This window comes from Electrophorus electricus, chromosome 1, assembly GCF_013358815.1.
Source record: "Electrophorus electricus isolate fEleEle1 chromosome 1, fEleEle1.pri, whole genome shotgun sequence".
Taxonomy (NCBI): Eukaryota; Metazoa; Chordata; class Actinopteri; order Gymnotiformes; family Gymnotidae; genus Electrophorus; species Electrophorus electricus.
Genome location: NC_049535.1, coordinates 14,121,773 through 14,139,941, shown reverse-complemented (window position 1 = coordinate 14,139,941; position 18,169 = coordinate 14,121,773). Strand labels below are relative to the sequence as shown.

General features: G+C 44.6%; 2 protein-coding genes and 1 long non-coding RNA gene across 3 annotated transcripts; 2 read left to right on the top strand and 1 right to left on the bottom strand.

Annotated features, from left to right (window-relative positions):
- Positions 1-597: 597 nt before the first annotated feature.
- Positions 598-2,878, top strand: LOC113580393 (GTPase IMAP family member 9). The gene is made up of 2 exons (XM_035529297.1): positions 598-839; positions 1,191-2,878. Exons 1-2 carry the CDS (start codon positions 669-671, stop codon positions 2,070-2,072), a joined length of 1,053 nt encoding a protein of 350 aa, XP_035385190.1. The 5' UTR covers positions 598-668; the 3' UTR covers positions 2,073-2,878.
- A 2,333-nt stretch (positions 2,879-5,211) lies between these two features.
- On the bottom strand, positions 5,212-11,880 carry lyl1 (LYL1 basic helix-loop-helix family member). The gene is made up of 4 exons (XM_035530772.1): positions 11,730-11,880; positions 9,183-10,163; positions 6,383-6,477; positions 5,212-6,095 (listed from the first exon to the last, which is right to left on the bottom strand). The coding sequence occupies exons 2-4, from the start codon at positions 9,725-9,727 to the stop codon at positions 5,599-5,601; spliced, it is 1,137 nt and encodes a 378-aa protein (XP_035386665.1). The 5' UTR covers positions 9,728-10,163; positions 11,730-11,880; the 3' UTR covers positions 5,212-5,598.
- Positions 11,881-12,328: 448 nt separating this feature from the next.
- On the top strand, positions 12,329-17,823 carry LOC113579587. Its single transcript, XR_003410889.2, has 3 exons — positions 12,329-12,377; positions 17,096-17,169; positions 17,289-17,823. It is a non-coding gene; the product is annotated as an uncharacterized LOC113579587 (long non-coding RNA).
- The last annotated feature ends 346 nt before the right edge of the window (positions 17,824-18,169 follow it).

The window sequence follows — 18,169 nt, the reverse complement described above, 5'->3', positions numbered from 1 at the left end:
AATTTCATTTCATATGAAAGGCCCTGGCCATTGTGCACAGATCTGATATATTTCTCAACATCCAATATGTTTATTATGAACAACTTGAATTCTTTGTTCACAATATATATTTCCTCACCACTAGAGGGAGCCATTCTCAGTAAAATGACAGCGACCAAAGCCGACCAGAACTTTATAAGCAAAAGTAAGTTACAACCCCCTTAAGATGTAGTACATTGTCTTTAGACTTGAGCCTGTTCCATTTGATTTGTAAGTCAACACCTTGTGTAATGTGAGGACATTTCTCTAGTTTGCACCCTCCCCCAGTTTTTAGCTTGCAGTTGGAAAGTGCACTTGCTGTTCAGTGACTGCAGGATTTGCCAGAGCTTCTACACTGAGCAGTTAAGTGGTTTAGTATCTCACTGGCATTTTGTCTTTTCTCAGTTCACCATCCCATCACCTCTACAGGCGACACCAGCCCTGCTCCGCCTTCGCCCAAAGCCAGCGTTGTCCCTTCCTCTGCCTCCGCTTCCTCTACCTCCACTTCCTCTGCCTCCGCTTCCTCTACCTCCACTTCCTCTACCTCCGCTTCCTCTACCTCCACTTCCTCTACCTCCGCATCCTCTGCCTCCTCTTCCTCTCCCTCCTCTTCCTCTACCTCCACCACTGCTCCCTCTGCTGGTCCCCCTATGGAGCGGGATGCACTAAGGCTGGTCCTGCTCGGTAGGTCTAGTTCCGGGAAGAGCACTGCTGGGAACGCCATCCTTGGCCGGCAGGAGTTTAAGTTGCGTCGGGCTGGTACCTTTGGGTCCACCACAAAGCAGTGTGGGAGGGGGATGGCTACTGTTGGAGACAAACGGGTCAGTACATCTTGCTCACTGCTTTGTCACACATGGCTTAACCTTTCAAAATGTTGTAACGCCCTTATAAAAACCTTTTGTAAGTTCAGTTTCTATGACTTGTACTACAAATTCAATCTGTTGTTTATTTTTCACTAATTATACACATGCGACTCACTGTCAATGTTTAGGCCACCCAAAGGGCTATAGCACTGTTAATCAGCACAGGGAAGATGAAAGTTTATTATAATCTTGCAACTATTCAGCTCTCAGTTCAATGTCAAATGTCACAAGCAATTGTAACGCAGTGACAAAATTAACTACGTATTCAGAAGCGGATTTACAGTCAGTCTGCCTTCGTTGCTGTCTCAGGTGGCCGTGGTGGACACCGCACCCTGGCTGTGGTCCGACTGTTCTGCAGACGAGGCGAGAGCCCACCTCTCATCCTGCACGGCATTGTCAGCGCCAGGTCCCCACGCTTTCCTGCTGTGCACGCCTATCACGCTGTCCGGCCACTCCACCCTGCGCTCCCTGGCTGCTGTGGATGCCACGTTTGGCCCTGGCGCCGTCCTGCACCGCACACTGGTTCTCTTCACGCACGCGGACCTCATGGAGGATGGTGCCGCGCAGGGGCCCCCTGACGTGGAGCGGTATATCACTGCCAAGCGGCCCGAGATGCTGGAGCTGGTAGAGAGGTGTGGCGACCGCTACCACGTGCTGGAGGGTGAGCGGAGCGTGGACCAGCTCCTGGAAAAGGTGGAGCAGTTGGTGAAGGAGGGCGGGGGGAGCTGCCACGGCTTCCAGCAGCTTCCCGAGCTCACGGAGCCCTTCAGACAGGGCTCAGCCGCTGTTGAGGGAACGATGCCTTTCCGAAGAGACAGGGGAGGGGTGGAGCGGCTGGTGGAGATGGATCGAGGCATCTCGGGCACTCTCCACGCTCTGAGAGAGGAAGAGGAAGATGGGGAAAAGGAGGCAGGACAACAGAGAGTAGGGCTGGAGAATAGCGGGAAACTAGAGGAACCTGGCACCTCGCCCTCGTCTTCTTCACGGCTATGGTCCTTCCTCAGTTTCATTGGAGGGATGGCAGGAGCAGGTGCCAAGCGTGTGCCTAAGCCAATAGCTGGAGGGGCGCTGGTCGGAGGAGCAGTGGGACTGTTTTATGGAGGACCTTTGGGAGGCGCTGTAGGTGCTACAGCAGGATCTGTAGCTGCAGAGGTGGGGAGAAGAAAATTCAGCAAAAGCAAAACAGACTGACACCACAGACTTCCAGAGAGCTCGGGCGATTTCAGGAAGCAGAGTTTTCTTGGTTAGCCTTGTAACTTAAAATGATTCTCCACTGAGAAACCTTCTCCTACTTTTTCCCAGCCAGATAACACAAATGATATGATCCAAAGCCCTCACTGACTAGACTGGAAATGGACAACTTTAGCTGATCATTTCAAAACCAGGCACTTCCCAGATTTTGAGTACTGATTTAATTTCAAAACTGTTTAAAAGCAGAAGGTGTACGGGAACATATCCTGTTGTGTTGCCTTTTTCTCCAGTTAACCAGGAAAACCAGTTTAGTGAAATATCCTGCTTGTATATTGCTTATATTGTTGCATCTATTGAGTACAAAAAGCACCACATCTCAGGCATTTATAAGTGTTGTATTCAGTTCAGCTTAAGCCTTGTTGTGTGCATTATTTATACTTCTGTCCCAGTTTCTGTCCTAAACTAAAAACATGATCTCATATGAGAATACCAAGCAGATGTGTAATTTAGTGAAAGACTAGTCTTAATGTGTGCCTGAAGGAAGCAGCTATCAGCTGAGTTGGAGGCATCGGCCTTCAGACAGGGAAAGTCAAAGCGCTGCCCTGGAACTAGAACATAATGACGTAACCCTAACGGGACCTACCAAGACTACCAGGACTACTAGGAGTTGAATAGGCCTGGTCTGTTGAATTCTGTTGCCATACCTCTGCTCAGAACAATAGTGTTGGGAGCTGGACACACTCTGAATGGGAGTTATAATCTAAGAACAGTGCATTGTAAAGTTGTAGCATAGAAGGCAACATTAAACTCATATGACCTTACCTTTGACATTGAGCCCTTTGAAATGTTTGCTTAGAGTTCTCTCTGTTTTTGTGTTTTGTATTTTTCCAGTGTGGCACTATTAGATGTGTGCACATATGTGCGTGGATTTGTTTGTGTGTGTGCGTGCGTGCGTGTGTGTGTGACCCTGGCCAGAGGAAGCGCTCCATGTCATCAGGGATGTCGTAACCGCGGTAACTGCAGCAGGAATGATGAAATGCAGCAGGTGGCCCAGTGCTGTGCCAGCAGTGAGGGTGTGGTACCCACAGTTCTTTGCTGCAGGGCACTGAGGATAACAGTATGAAGGGCGGTGGGGGGAGGGGGAGCAGTAGGAGGTATTTATCTGTATGGCACAGACCACTCTACCACCCCCACGCCTGCTCTCCAGGGCCCCCCATATCAGAAGCCAGACACAGCAGGGGTAGACGCTGTCCTCCATGCTCACTCAGTCACTGACCTAAGAGCCCCTTACGCCTCCCATCCAGCTTTCGTGGGGGCATAGGTCCCAACGAAACCACACGATACTAGCCTGAGCTTCTTGCGGCAAGTGATTCAAACCGGTATTATAGGCTTATGCAAGTTTCCCTTCCTGTTGTGCCTTGTGTGTATGTGTGTGTGTGAGAGAGAGAGAGGGAGGAGGGAGGTGTCAGTGAAAGCACTTAGTGGTGCCCCCCCCCCCCTTTTTTTTTCATGAGTGTGTTCCCATCGCTACTCTGTTTCAGGAAGCGGGCTGGCTGTCGATGAGACAGCACCAACTGACACCGCTTCCTGGACACCTGATAGAGGGGAAGGGGACTGTCAGTATGGGACAAGACCATAGTCCCCATGACCCAAAGTATACACTCCCTCCACACCAGCGTCCTCACCCCCCCAGGGTACCTGACCCCAGCCACGACTCCTCGGTGACCGCACTCGCAGCTGCAGTGGGAAAAAATGTGCTCACTCCGTCTCGAAGGCCAGAAAGCGGCTGCCCCCCCTTCGCTTTTTTTCCATCCCATTCCGATTCTCACAGCACTGTCATGGATAAGCTATGTCCGGTTACAGGACGCCGTCTAGCGGACTTTCCCCTCCTCGTCGTTGGAGCTTCGCTTGCTAATGGCTCTGTTATTCCTACGCTTCGTGTTACATTTGGCAGTTTACTGTGATAAATCTTTCATCCTGTCCGCTAAACACAATAGCATCTGCACCGGTCTGTATGCGAAAGATGCCTGTCTGTTTATTACAGCAGAGCTTTCATGCTGTCATATATTGTTTTCCTTCTCTAAAGGTTTATAGATTTATTTTATCTTTATTACAAAATGGCAGGTATAACAGGAATTCCTCATCAAGATTGTTTTTAATGTATGAAAGTTTGCAGGTGCTATTCAGTTTGAGATTTCAGTATATTTCATTGTTAGACACTGTAAGTTTCAACTTTTTTTTAAACAAATTTCTCTTGGTTTCAGTAGGGTACTGAAACATGACCACATTTGTAGACTTCCAGAGACCAGTACTGTCTGCAAAAACTGTTTTTTTGGAGCGGCATGCAGAGGCTAGTACCTGCTAAATGTACAAAAGGAAAGATAACCGGTGAGCTTGTGACAGGGATATGAGGTCCCAAAGCACACTGATGCACGTGGAGAGCGAAGGTTAGCCTGACCAGTTCCACAGAGTAGATGAAAATGTTCTTGCAGGCCAGGACAGGAAGGTGTCAGAACACCCAGCTTGCTGCGTTTGGGGCTGCGTAGCTGCAGACTGGTCAGTGTACCCATGCTGACCTCTCTCCACCACCCAAAAGTGCCTACACTGAGCATGAGAGCATCACAACTGGCCCATGGAGCAATGGGTTTTCTAAAGGCAGTGGCCTCTTTCAACAGGAAAATGTGCCCTCCCACACTGCAAAAATTGTTCAGTAATTATTTGAGAAACATAACCAAAAGTTCAAGGTGTTGACTGGGTCTCCAAATTCCCCAGGTCTCAAACCAATTGAGCATCAGTGGAATATGCTGGACAAACAGGTTCAATCCATGAAGGTGCCACTTACAGCATCTAAATGCGCTACTGTACCAGCAGATACCACAGGACATATTCAGTGGTCATGTGGAGTTCGTGCCTCAGTGGTTCAGAGCTGTTTTAGTGGCATGACGGGGAACTACACAATATACGTTTCAAAGTTTTTAAACATTAAAGAGGGGTTTTATGTTATGGCTGATCTGTTCTATTAGACATTTGTATTATAATACTTTATAATTATAATAGTTTATAATATGAATTTATATTGAAATGCTGCTAGAGGAAAAACACACTCTTGTTTTTAATAAGAGGATGTCGACTGCGGAACCACAAACCCAGAATTTCTATTTATTCCTGCTGTCTACGATACAGAATGTCACAATGTCTTCAAAAATACAAAGCTTGTTCTTTTTTCCCTGATAGAGGAAACCCAAATGAAGAACTAGCAAAATGCCGTGGCATCACATTTACTGTGAAATCAGGATCAGGGGCTCAGAAAGGTCCCCACTGATGTTTAGTTTGGGTGTAGAGACACAGCAAACCCAAAATAAAGTTTAAAAGTCATTATAAAAATAATAGCACAATACCACAAAAACCATCCACATACACTCATACTACACAGTTATCTTTGGAACAATTGTTCCTCTTTGTCAGTTCGTCATTTCCCAGAGTGCTCCAGTGTTTGGCACGTATGAAGCCCATGGGATAGGTGATGTCACCGCTGGTATCCGCTCACTGTAACAGTCTGAATCTGCTCCTTCATCTCCATCATCCCCTTGCTCACACCTGCATTTATGATGTCAGGATTCTGCAGAACCAGTGTCTCCTCACTGTCTGTGTCACCATAGCAACTGGACCCTGGCGACGTGGTTAAGGCGATGATGGAGTCTGTGGAGTCTCTGTCGCGGAGGGCCGTGGCCAGAGCGGCGCGGGCCGCAGGGGGCTTCTGGCGGGTGAGCCGGTCACCATCACAGTTGCCCGGCGCGTCACCGCCCTCCTCGGCCCTGCCGCCGGACTGGTCGTTCAGCAGTTTGACTAGGAAGTTGATGTACTTCATGGCGAGACGCAGGATCTCGTTCTTGCTGAGCTTCTTGTCGGGCGGGTGCGTGGGGATGAGCTTGCGCAGCTCGGAGAACGCGCCGTTCACGTTCTGCTGCCGCCAGCGCTCGCGGCTGTTTGTGAAGACGCGACGGGCCAGCTTCTGCGGAGGACCTGAAAGAGACCCACGCAATCCTGCTGGGGTAAATTACACGGGCAATAGACAAAGCATGCATTCTGTACACCATTAATGAATGCAGCTACAGTGTTAACATGCTTTTGTCTCACTTGCACAGATGTATCACTGTGGTAATTATTGGACACGGTTTAAAAAAAAATGTTTTAAAGATTTTTTTGAAAATTAACATTAAAAGGTTATAGCTTTCTATCTCAGGTTGGGGAAATCGGCCTATCGAGTTCCATCACATGGACAGACAGAGCAGGGAGGAGTTCTGACTCACACTCAGTGAGGTCCAGGTCAAAATGGGCCGGTGGCCTTCTCTTAAGTCGACTGTTGCTGAATAGACCATAGTTACCAGAGGCACCAAGGAAGGAGCTGCAAGAGGAAGAGGAGTTAAAATACACCAAGTGTGTCACTTTCTAGCCAAACCAGAACTCTGGAGTTAACACAGCCACCTGCAGGTTTACAATCTGCTCCTGAGAGAGCAAAACAGAAAAGTAGCTGCAGCAAACTATGCTATTCAACCCACGTGCCGGGATGGAAAGAGAGCCTTAAAAAGCAATTATCTAGGCTTTGATGAGTTGCTGTGCTTGGATTGAACAGATGTGACCAGTCGAGACCTGACTTCATTACAGCTGCTCGCTGAAGGATCAAGGATCTGGAGGAGATCTTTACTTGTTTAGGTTGCCACGGCTGCACTTGGGCAGCCTGTTGAATCAATCATTTTATCTGCATACATGCTGAATATCCTGCATCTTTTGCTCAAAGGTTGATGAGGAGCCATGATTCTGAAACTCTTGTCCTGATTCTGGAAGATCACCATTGGCTGGGAAGAGAGGGAACCGTAATCTGAAAAATGGAACCAAAGGAGAGAGGCCGCATCTGTGCCGTGGGCACACAACACCGCTGTCAGCGCAGGGAAGACGGACGGAGGCTTGTGACACAGGTCAAGTCTGTGGGTGTGGGAGGCAGGTGCTACTGGGGTTTTTCCTCCCCAGTTTCCCAAAAGCATCGTAAACGCAAAGACTGCCACAAAGTAATGAGACGGGACTGCTGTGTAGAGCCTGAAGTCTCTCCCAAACCCTCCTTAATGGTAAACATGGACCCTGCAAAAAAACATCGTTTGTATGCCTTTAATTGTGCATCGGTGAACAAACAAAATGCACTCTGGTAGAGCTGCAGTTTGGTAAAGGCTCTCATGGCTGGTTTGAATTGTTTGAATCGCTGCTTTGAATCGTTACTGGCAGTATTCTAGTCAATGATGTAGCCCCACCCATCAGGCAGAAACCTACTGGGTTGGGGTCCTGAGCCTACATAATCTCGTCCTGGAAGATCCAGAAATGTTGAAAATAAGAGGCAAAAAAGATCAGGAGTTTTGCCTTGAAAAGTAATTACTTTTGGAGATAACTTGAGCTCGTGCTTCCTCTTCTTAACTGAAAAAGCTGTGTGGTGACTGTAAAGCATCCTTGGGTTCCTTCTAAGGCCCTATATAAATAACTTAATTCAGCATTCATTCCTGAACATGAGTGCAAAAATGAAACACTTGTGTAATACTCCGAGGAACGTTACTTCCTTGGCTGCCTGGCACCACCTTTTTTGGTGCGTTCAGTGCCATTTAGTTAAACAAGTACTAGTTTAAAACCAGGCGTGGATTGTGATGATCAGTTATGCAAATGATCTGATGCTAACTGGTCTGTACTATAATTGGCACATTAGCATTTTTAGATGAAACACACTAAGTATAGCTGGCGCTATGACATCTTTGGTTTGTTATGCGTCATATGATGCTCATGGATTGCTACAGCTGAACATCATAATGACAGATCAGTCAAAAAAATCAAGCAAGCATTGTGAGTTTACAAAATTCTGTTCAACGGTCATGTGGGAGGGCCCAAGTGTAAGTATTGGAAAAGCCTGAACCAGATGACAGAGCATCTAGTCTCAAAATGATCGTGTCCTGTTCATTTTGATACTGATTCCATTTCCTCCCTCATTATCTCATTAACCTGTAATTAATCCTGAAATAATCCATTGTCAAGCTTGTCAATATTTTAAAGTTCTTTAAACATGTTATACTGCAGCACCTCAAAGGATCACACAAAGATCTAAATCAATCTAAATTAAAAGTAGATGATATAATAACCTGCATAACTGTGGTCATCTGGACCTAATCTATTGTTTTGAAAGCATTTAGCCAAAACCTCACTATTGTTTGTAATGAGTATTTCTCTTGAGCTATGTTCTCTTGAACATAGATCCTAATCTATATAAAAAACATCAGCCCCAATTTGTACACTAAGGAATCTAAGGTTGTCCCTAATACTAGTACTAAAACTAGAAGTAATTTTACTATATTTTACTTAATTGAGTAGTAACATCTCAGTTGTAAAAAAAAAAAAAAAAAAAAAAGTAAATATTTATATTAAAGTGCTGAAAGACTCATGTTTAATATTTAATTACTTTTAAATAGTAATTTGTCACACCAAAGTTTACTATAAAAGCTACAAAGTACTTTGCTTTAATTTATTTACCTTCTGTGAGAAGATCCCAGTAAACCTGTGCTATCAGTGATTCTAGCCCAGAGATCACATCTCTATAGTTCAATTCAAAACCCAAATAGTAGTCGTGAACCTTGTTGACCTTCCCTAACAACATAACTTACTAAAACAAATGTTATGCTTAATTCAAAATGTTCTCCGAAGTAGCAGAACTAGTTCAGTTAACTAATTTTCTAAACAATATATTACTCTGGCAGTGGCTAAAATAAACCACGATCCTTTCCTTTGATATTTATAAATTACTTGTTTATTTCCAGCATCTTAAATGGACTTAGTACTCTCAAAGAGTGTCGGAAACAAAGGGAACTGACCCACAGCATATAACGGTCTATTTATGGAGACATATTTCGGTTGCATAGTGTATTCCATGAATCCCTCCTACCATCCTAGGTGTCTGTGCTCCTGCTCATCTCTCATGGTTTTAGCCCTCAGCCCTGTTTTCACTACAACCTCCTCTCACTTCTGGTGGGAGACTGCAAACTGATCCATTAACCTCAAGCTGCAGCCCAGAGAGCTCCTTACCTGTTGAGCAGCGGATGTGTAGGCAGGAACTGGTGCGACAGGAGAGCTCCAGGCGGGGCCACGGTGGATGTTGGATTAGCCCCAGAGAGAGAGGCCAGCTGGGCTAGCCTGATCTCTCCTGGGCCATGGGGCAGGTGGGGAATGGGGTGCAGGGCAGTCAGCTGGGGCAGAGGAGGCTTGCTGTGGGCCAGGCTGATGACAGGGATGTTGGGTGGCAGCGTGGCGGTGGTCGAGGAGGGCGTAGAGGACGGCGTGATGGTGGAGGTGGTAGGGGCGGTCACGCGCGTGGCCCCCGGCAGCTGGGGCGGCGTGGCTGGCTGCACAGCCGCCGGTTCGTCCTCCGCACTGATTGGCTCAGGAGGTTGCTCCAAAGGGTGCTCCACGGCAGGGCTACCGGGGCTCGTGCCGATGTGGCTCTCTGTGCGGTTAGTCTCGTTAGCCGAGGGGCTGCTGGTGCACGGCGACAGAGTGTGGGGAGGGGTGAGGGGGTCAACCACCGGGAGTGTGGGGGGGGGAGAGACAGCGTGCTCCAACTTCTCCATCATGGCCCTCCCCTAAGCCTGTCTCTCTCTCTCGCTCACCCTCTGTGTCTGGAGGCACAGATATACTCCTGGATATGGCCGGGCTTCTGATGCCGTAGTTAGAGCCGTAGCTCTGTACCACAGGTGTGCTTTTGGCTGTCCCTTGCTCCAAGATAAAGGGCACAGGAGAGCTTAACCTCCACCTTTTTCTTTCCTTGCTTGAATCAGGAGGAAGCTCGTGAGTGGAGCCAGGAGTGTGTGTGCTGACCGTGGCACTCCGAGGTTTGCCCTTTCGACTGGTGCCCTGCTGACACCACATCAGGCGGCTGTGATACCGAATTGAAAGTCTCTCCAGAGCTCACTGCAGAACAGCAGACGGTCGCTGACAGGCTTGCCAGACGTCTGGCTGCATTTTGTTTCCTTTTCGGTTCAAACGTCAACCATTCGCAGACCTACACAACTGTAGAAGGACATCAGAAATTGTAGTTTTAATAATTGAAACATATTACATGTAACATTAAAAAAAAGCAAGACAGTTTTTCACAAAAGTCCCTCACCTTTGTTTATTGTACATTTATTGAGTCAGTACAGCCTAACCTATAAGCTGTTCACATTTGAATAAACTGGGTGAGCATTTCTGAACACAAACACATTTGTCATGTTTTAAAAAGATCTTCTAAAATGTATTTAGGATTAACAACAAGAGCAATTTGGGAGACATTTAATATTTGAAACCAAGTTACACAGACCAGTGTAAAATCTTCACGGACTCTCACAGATGAGCCGAGACAGGTAATTAAGGCAAAGTTCCATGTTCTATTTTATTACCCGTGAAAGAATTAAACAAAGCGCCACTGGTCATCTGTTTTCGGACGGTATAAACACAGAGGGGCTGGGGCTCTGTGTTTGCGCGGCCTTGAGCGATTCACAACATGCTTTTGCAATCCAGATCCTTCCCCTTTCCACACAGTGCACTCTCTCAAATGACTTCCATTCACTCAGCGAGTTTCTCCTTTCTACCGATGCTTCGAAATATTCCTCGTTATTATGGTGCTCTTAGGTGGGGCTGTAACAGAGATGCTGTTTTAGGTGAACTGCGCTGTGGTGTACAGTCTGACAGTGGAACCTCCAGACATGGGGCTTCATACACCAAACAGTCATGCTTTTTGCCAGTTGGTTGATGCAGGTCAATCAAGAAAGCAACTGATTAATTATTTGATGGAATTAGCACAGACAAATGAGAGTGTATTTTCATATTCAAAATACTCTCTTCATGACCTGTACACTGTTAATTAATTACAAGTCTCTGTTGTTATTGAACATTAAAAGTTACATTTAGTTTTAATTTAGGCAAGGCGTACACTGGCAGTTTTTACATTTGACATTTGCTCTCTTATGTAGCTGAATGGTTAGGAGATTTCCATAAGTATACAATTTGACATTAATATTAAAACACCAATATAATTCTAGTGTTTGGACTTACCGGCACACTGAGGTGAGGTGCAAAAATAACCATATATTTAAGAACACCAGCAGGATGACAGTTACTCTAACTTACATCTTGAGTAATTTCATCTAAACTCCCTTGAAAAATTTTTTCATACTCATTAGCATATATGAGGTTGCTATGTCATAAATGGGCAGTTGTATGAAATAACTCAAAACAAGTAAACTATGCGGTTTCAATATAAGTGTTCTTACTGTTAAAGATTCTGAAAGTATATGCTTAATTTGCAATATAACTGTACTGAAAGAGTGCACGTACCCAATTACCTTTAATATACTCATCAGTTCATTAAAAAATGGTTCGTGCATCATTGCGTTAATACAGGAAGATTGAGAGAATAAATTAGCAAATAAAATTTTATTTTAATATAACCTGACAAAATATAACGGCTATAAAGTAGTTATATGTTAATTAGTTAAATAGAAGCAGCATTGTTATTGTGCACAAAGGCAGACAGATGAATGTCAATAAAGTCCACTTCCTTAATAGCCTCCCTGATAGCTTCCTTAAGGTACTTACCATGGTTGTGGACGGAATGCCGATCACACCCCTACACACATGCTTGCTGCGCTCCTCACTGCTAGTGTATGCGTCCGCATGTCCTCCACCGACAGCCTTGTGTGCCACAAACACAACCTCCTAGTCTTTCTCGCCTTCCATTCGTTCCACGCTCATATCTCTCTCTCTCTCTCTCTCTCTCTCTCTCTCTTTCTCTCTCTCTCCGCCCTTCTTGTCCACCTCTCGACAGCTCCACAGATGAGCCAGAAAGGTGCAGTGACTGCTTCTGAAATGAGTGACTTGTCTGAGTATAGCCTGGGATCACACAGTACAGTGGAACTACGGTGGAAGACACAGAACACTGCTGAAGCTTCCACAGGATCCAGTGTTTTGAGCAGAAGCCATTATTATTGTGAGGTGTAAATGGAGGTGAAGCATTTTCACCCTGTCCTCTTTCTTCTCCTTCTCTACTGTCCTCGTCTCCTCTTCCCCCCAGCAGACATGGTCTTCCAGTTGACTTCCACTTGGATAGGGATGTATTGGTCTATACAGAAAGAGGGAGACCAGGAGAGGGGAAGGAGGGAGGGAGAGAGAGAGAGGGAGGGAGAGAGGAGGGGGGGGGCAGTTTTCCGCTCTCTACTGGACAGGAGGATGTACTCGCGCAATATGGTGAGTACTGATAAGCGACTCAGAAACTGCCTGCGGACCTTAGATAAGGAAGCATGCCCCTCGTACACACACACACACACACACATAAATACATACACACACCTCTCTCTGGTCAGTCCCAGACTCTAAAGGTTCTTGGATCACAGCTAGAAGGAAGCTGACTTTACATTACCACTGAGTAACACTAAAGAGGCCCACGCACACCACACACACACGTGCCGACTTGATCTGCTCCAGTTCACCAGACATGCCACTAGGTGTTTTCATTAGAAACACTTTGCTCACTGTAGACATGAAGTCATTTTCTTCTGCATGCTGGAAATTGCCCACAAATATTATTGTGATTATGATAGTGATCATCATCATCATCATCACCATCACCAACATCTTTATTATTATTATTATTATTATTATTATTATTATTATTATTATTATATTATTATTATGTTTTGATAAAGGAAATGAACATTTTCTGTCCACATTTTTACTTTATTATATCTTATATCTTCTTTTAAAGTATATTCAATGCTGGTATTTAGTCAACATTTTTAATTATAGTAAAATTACCAAGAATTTGAAGCTAGAGCAGTTTCAGGTTATCATTTAAAATCAGCACCTCAGTTTACCCTGTACCCTGTATTAAATATCCTCATTTGTCTAGAATTTCCCAGTGACTGTAATTCTCTTCACACTGTATAGCTTAATTATATTTTTTATTCTAATTTTTTGGATGCATTACCCTCCTAGTACCTTTCTATTCCTGAATAAGCAGTGCATTAATAAAGATTCGTACATTTAAGGTCCCCAGGTTTTAATGGAGTTAAAATAAACCCTTACATCTTATATTACTAGAGGTCCCAATGTTCCCTAGTTTGTCTTGTGCTTCTGTCTGTAACACCTGTGGTTCCAGCTGGGTGCCTGCCTCCATTTGAGCTGCACCCCGGCTGCATACTCTCTCTGCGGATTTGCCTATGTGTTAAATTAAGACTATGAGAATGACTCGAAGCGCAATACCATTGAGACATGGGTTTTCTCCATTTCTAAATATATCCTTCCCGGGGCGTTGAATAGACTCTCTAACGCCCAGTCAAGCCGGCAACCTGCCCACAGGGTTTCTATAGACCCCAGTATAGTCACACGTGAGTGGCCCTCTAGCCCGTAGGGAGTGGGCAGCAACACCTGGAGGAAGCGCCTTCTAAAGTAAACGGAGCACAGGCTCTCAAATTAAGTTAAATTTGCTATGCAGTAAGTTCTTAAGTACATGTATAAGTAACGGTCCTAACCTTAACCCTAACCTTAACCTTAAGCCTAACCCTAACCTTAACCTTAACCCTAACCCTAACCCTTACCCTAAACCTATGAACGATAATTGCAGATGGTTCATTTAATCGGTTCTGTTGCGGTTTCTCAATATGAGGATCAAAGAATGTTCAAGCGCATGCCGTCATGACGTGGGCAAATTAACATAACCTGGCACACCATGCAAAACTACAGCAGTCGGAGGCTGAAGAACACCACAGTGTAGGCACGGTAATGTCAAAAACTCCCCCCATGAAGAAAAACGCCAGCAAGGTGTGAAAGTGTAAAGAAAAAAAACTACTCATGCTCCAAAGGTAACAGCTCATGTGTGACAGATGGTGCTTAGGCATGCACGGACCTGGCTTCATTACTGTGCCTGCATCACTGCTGACTGAACACTCAGAACATGTCCAGCTCAGAACATCACCCAAAATTACCAAAGTGATTGTGGAGTTTTTCAGAGTTAAAAAGTAGAGTAATCTTCACATGAGGTAAAGTCCACTGAACAAGATCTGCATTACTTGCCTGACAGTCTGTGGGTCACAGAGGTAGTCTTCAATCAGGAAATCGTGAATTAGTTACAAAGTATGTTCAAGTCACTATTAAACATGACAGGAAATCATCTTAGCAATAGGTTATCAAATAACTTATATAACTTAATCAAATAACTTATTTGATTATGTTTACTCCTAAATTGAAATGAATATTGTTCATGTAAGGTTTACTCAATTTAGATATAGTTATGTCATAATTCAAACTGACAGGTCACATGAACGTAACTAACGTGTTAGGCTCCTGTAGTTCACCTTGTAAAAACACCTAGAACTTCTCACATATTCTGATGGACTAAAGTTCCATATTTGTCTTAGTATAAACCAATTAATTAAAATGCCTTTAAGACTATGCAAAACATACATTCTCTCCGGACTGTCCAAACCTTTGACTTGTACTACACATACAATCACTTGCTTGATTCTTATCGGAATCTGGTTTGCCTGTAATAATTTCATGCATGAGAGGTTCTCTGAATTAGATAATCTTAAGCAGCAAATGACTCAGCTATAAAGAAAAGTCTCCCAGAGTACTGTTGACATTTCAATTTGGCTCTTTATGTGAAGACCCAGGCTGTGCATGTCAGAGGTAATAGAGAAAAGCAGATGGTTTCCTCTCAACAGCAGCAGGGAGGAAGAAATTGGAGCCACTATTGGAATCCTGAAGAGTCTTATTGTACAGCCTTTCCAAACACAAGCACTGCTAAAGTAAAGCACCAAGGCTGACCCGTCAAGTGTTTGTGTGTTTCACCTTTATATAGATATACAATCAAATACAATGTCAATTCAACAGTTCAAATATACATAGTAATGGGCCCACACTGAATTAAAAAAAGCATAGGAAAGAAGTTAAATTACCGAATAATGCAACATTCCATGAGAGTGAACGATTAAAGGAGATTAGCAAAATATACTGCGGATGATGTACAGATCACAATTAACCCTTATAGGCAATACCATACATGTAAACAGAGAAATCACTCCTCTGCTTTCTCTGTCCTTTGGACACACACACACACATAATCGCACACACACACACACACACACACACACACACAATAAAATGCCTCCATGGACACATTTCCTGTGTCCTGTATAAACACTATTGTGCATGTTCTGTGATAGAAATCAGAGGGACTAATTGTTTAGAGCAATACGAGCAGTCCATTCTGTGGAGAAAGTGACAAACAGAGCAGCATGCCAGGAGGAGAGAAGTGTGTGTGTGTCGGGGGGGCAGACAAGTGTGTACGCGCAGAACAGAAGTGTGTGTGTGCAGGGCTTAGTTGAGTATTATTTTTCCCCCACCCTATGGTGAACAGCATGAGGGAGGCCTTTAAAAAACCCTGGTCATACCACCCAATTAGGCTGTTCGGATATAGCCAGAGAACAGAGGAATTATACATAAGAACTGCCTATGGATTCAATTATGATAAAAAAAAAGGCTTGTGTGCATGCATGCTTAGTAAAGGATGCTAATCAAATGCTTCTCTCATTTACCCAAGGCATTCCTCCCTTACAGAACTATTTGACCAAATAAGAATTTTATCTCATCTGTGGTTTCCATGCAGAAAGTTCAGATAATTTCACCAATTTACAGACCAACCCTAATCAATACATGATCCAAGAGGTGACGGTGTCTGGTCTGCTTCAGGCACCTAGCTGATGTTACAGGAAGTAACTGGGAGTTAGAACTCTGGCTCTGTAGTTAAACTGTGTGGTAATGTTTTGGACTAGCAAATGTACTATTATTTCATTCCACCTTTTCTGCAGTGGACTGACAAGTTTGAAAAGGTTTGAAAAGTTTTGTTTTCCTGCTCTGAATAATGATGATGTACTTAAAACATGGCACTCAACATGCCTCAGAAGTTAAATGTAACTCTTTGATTCCAGCAGGGAGTGTTCCCAAGGTTTTCCCAATATTTCCAAAATGTAGGTAAAGTTAGCCCACCATCTGGGGAAATGTCAGCACATTTCTCGTTTTTGGACCTAGTGAAAATGGACAGCTAAACAATTTAAGAAAACTAAAATATCCACCTTTCTCTTACGTTTTACTGGTGATAATATTCAAATTAATAACATCACGTATCTGTTGCGAGTGTTGAGTATCCAGGATGCACCTGAGGAACGGAGGGCGGATGTGAGGGACAGCTGTTTCCTGTCCACACTTCCTGTTCAAGCTTGGAGGTGGGGGCTTTGGTGAGGCCAGTGGCCATTTCCAAACAGGATATCTATGCCACAGTCGCAGGTGTGAGCTCACAAACGCTCATAATTCATAAGTCATTTCTTAATACACAGTGTAGTGGGGCCCTGCGTTTCCGAACGGGACTGTCGAGCATCTGCCATGGGGACCTCCCTTATCTTTTACCTTGGTTCCCCACTGTGCACAGCACAAGGGCTCAATCTGAGCACAGTAGCGGGTCATTCGATGTTGTCTTTGGAGAAGCTTTGTTTGAAATGCACATAACTTTCACTCCAGCTGTCCATACCAAGAGTGACTCGGTGGGTGGTCGTCTTTGATGAGGTCAACCCTGGCCAGATATGATGGTCTTCTGCTGGCCAAGATGTCAGGCAATCGAAAAAATTTGACAGTAGGCACCTGAAACATTCGCCCCCCGCCCCCAAATCACTTCTAACTAAAAGATTTGAAAGAAGTCCTATACTATTTACAGTCAACTAACACTGGAAAACTGGCACCAAAATCACAACCAAAGACCCCAGCAGTTATCCAAAGCTTCCAAAAGTGTGTCTTTGAGCTGCCTATCAAATTATGATGTTTTAAAGTGGAAAAAACCCCAACAACATGGAATTTGCAAACCAGCAGTTTTTGATTGACTCATTACGTTCATTCAAACTTAAAACTCTTTACAGGAACTAGGACTACCAGTGCCAAGAGAATAATTAGACTTAATAGCGTCAGTGCCTGCAAAGACCCAGTCTGCCAGGTAGAGTTCCTTTCTCTCGCACGCACGCACTGCCTTCAGACCTGTCCCACCTCTACCTTTATGTCATGTGCTCCCCGTTGACTTTTCAAACATCTCCTTGTGCCCACTTCCCCATACAGGCTGTACAGCTCCGAGTGTTTCCCAGAGATGAACACAATGGTGTGCTTGGGGCTTGGGGTGAGGTGGCAGCCAGTGGGGTCATCATGGCATGGTGAAAGAACAACAGTCGTCACCCCTGCCCAATCATACTGCTAATACTCTCCATCCTCGTAACCCCGCGGCTGGGGGTGACAGTGTTTGCTGGATCAATGGCCCTCACAGGAAACAGCGCTCCGTATCACCAAGTCTTTCCGTTGCGTACCCCTCTCACTCGCTCTTACATGCTCTTACACCTTGCTTTCATCACAGATGCATTCTCTCTCTCCGTCACATCCACAATCCAGCTTTAAGTACAACTTCATAAATTGATTGTATAAAAACTGCTACTGATGAAGCACATTTAATTTATGCCGAGCTCCACTTTTCTCCTGTGCAGAGTAAAAGTGCCATTTCTATGTAACTTCCACTAGAGGGAGAACCAGTACTGTATGTAATCCTGGAAACTGCTTCTGGTTTTACAACACCGTATGCCTTTATTTTATTGTATATTTACTAAGTTACCACCTCATTTTATCAGATATTACAATGCATCAGTATTTACATAAACTTCCACAAACACAGAAGTGTCAGAGTCCAGTCATGGATGGCCACGGAAATATGGTTTTACAACAGCCCTGATTCATGTAGGTTGATTTCACTGCTCAGTCCTCAGTGTGCATGCTTAGGGGTCCAGGAACCGGAGGTTCTGACACAATTCCACTCACCATAGTAGTAGTACCATTTAACAAAGCACAAGTGCTATAACAGTTATCTCTAAATCCCCAAAGTCAACCTTTCAGTCAGGTATACTGGAGTTGAAAATGACCTCATTTAATTTAAAGTGGATTCAACCAGAAGTCAT

Coding starts and splice junctions, on each gene's coding strand:
- LOC113580393 (XM_035529297.1), top strand. CDS start 669: ATGGAGCGGGATGCACTAAGGCTGGTCCTGCTCGGTAGGTCTAGTTCC. Junction 840..1,190: donor CTACTGTTGGAGACAAACGG/GTCAGTACATCT, acceptor TTGCTGTCTCAG/GTGGCCGTGGTGGACACCGC.
- lyl1 (XM_035530772.1), bottom strand. CDS start 9,727: ATGATGGAGAAGTTGGAGCACGCTGTCTCTCCCCCCCCCACACTCCCG. Junction 6,478..9,182: donor ACACATCCGCTGCTCAACAG/GTAAGGAGCTCT, acceptor TTCCTCTTGCAG/CTCCTTCCTTGGTGCCTCTG. Junction 6,096..6,382: donor TGACCTGGACCTCACTGAGT/GTGAGTCAGAAC, acceptor GGTCTCTTTCAG/GTCCTCCGCAGAAGCTGGCC.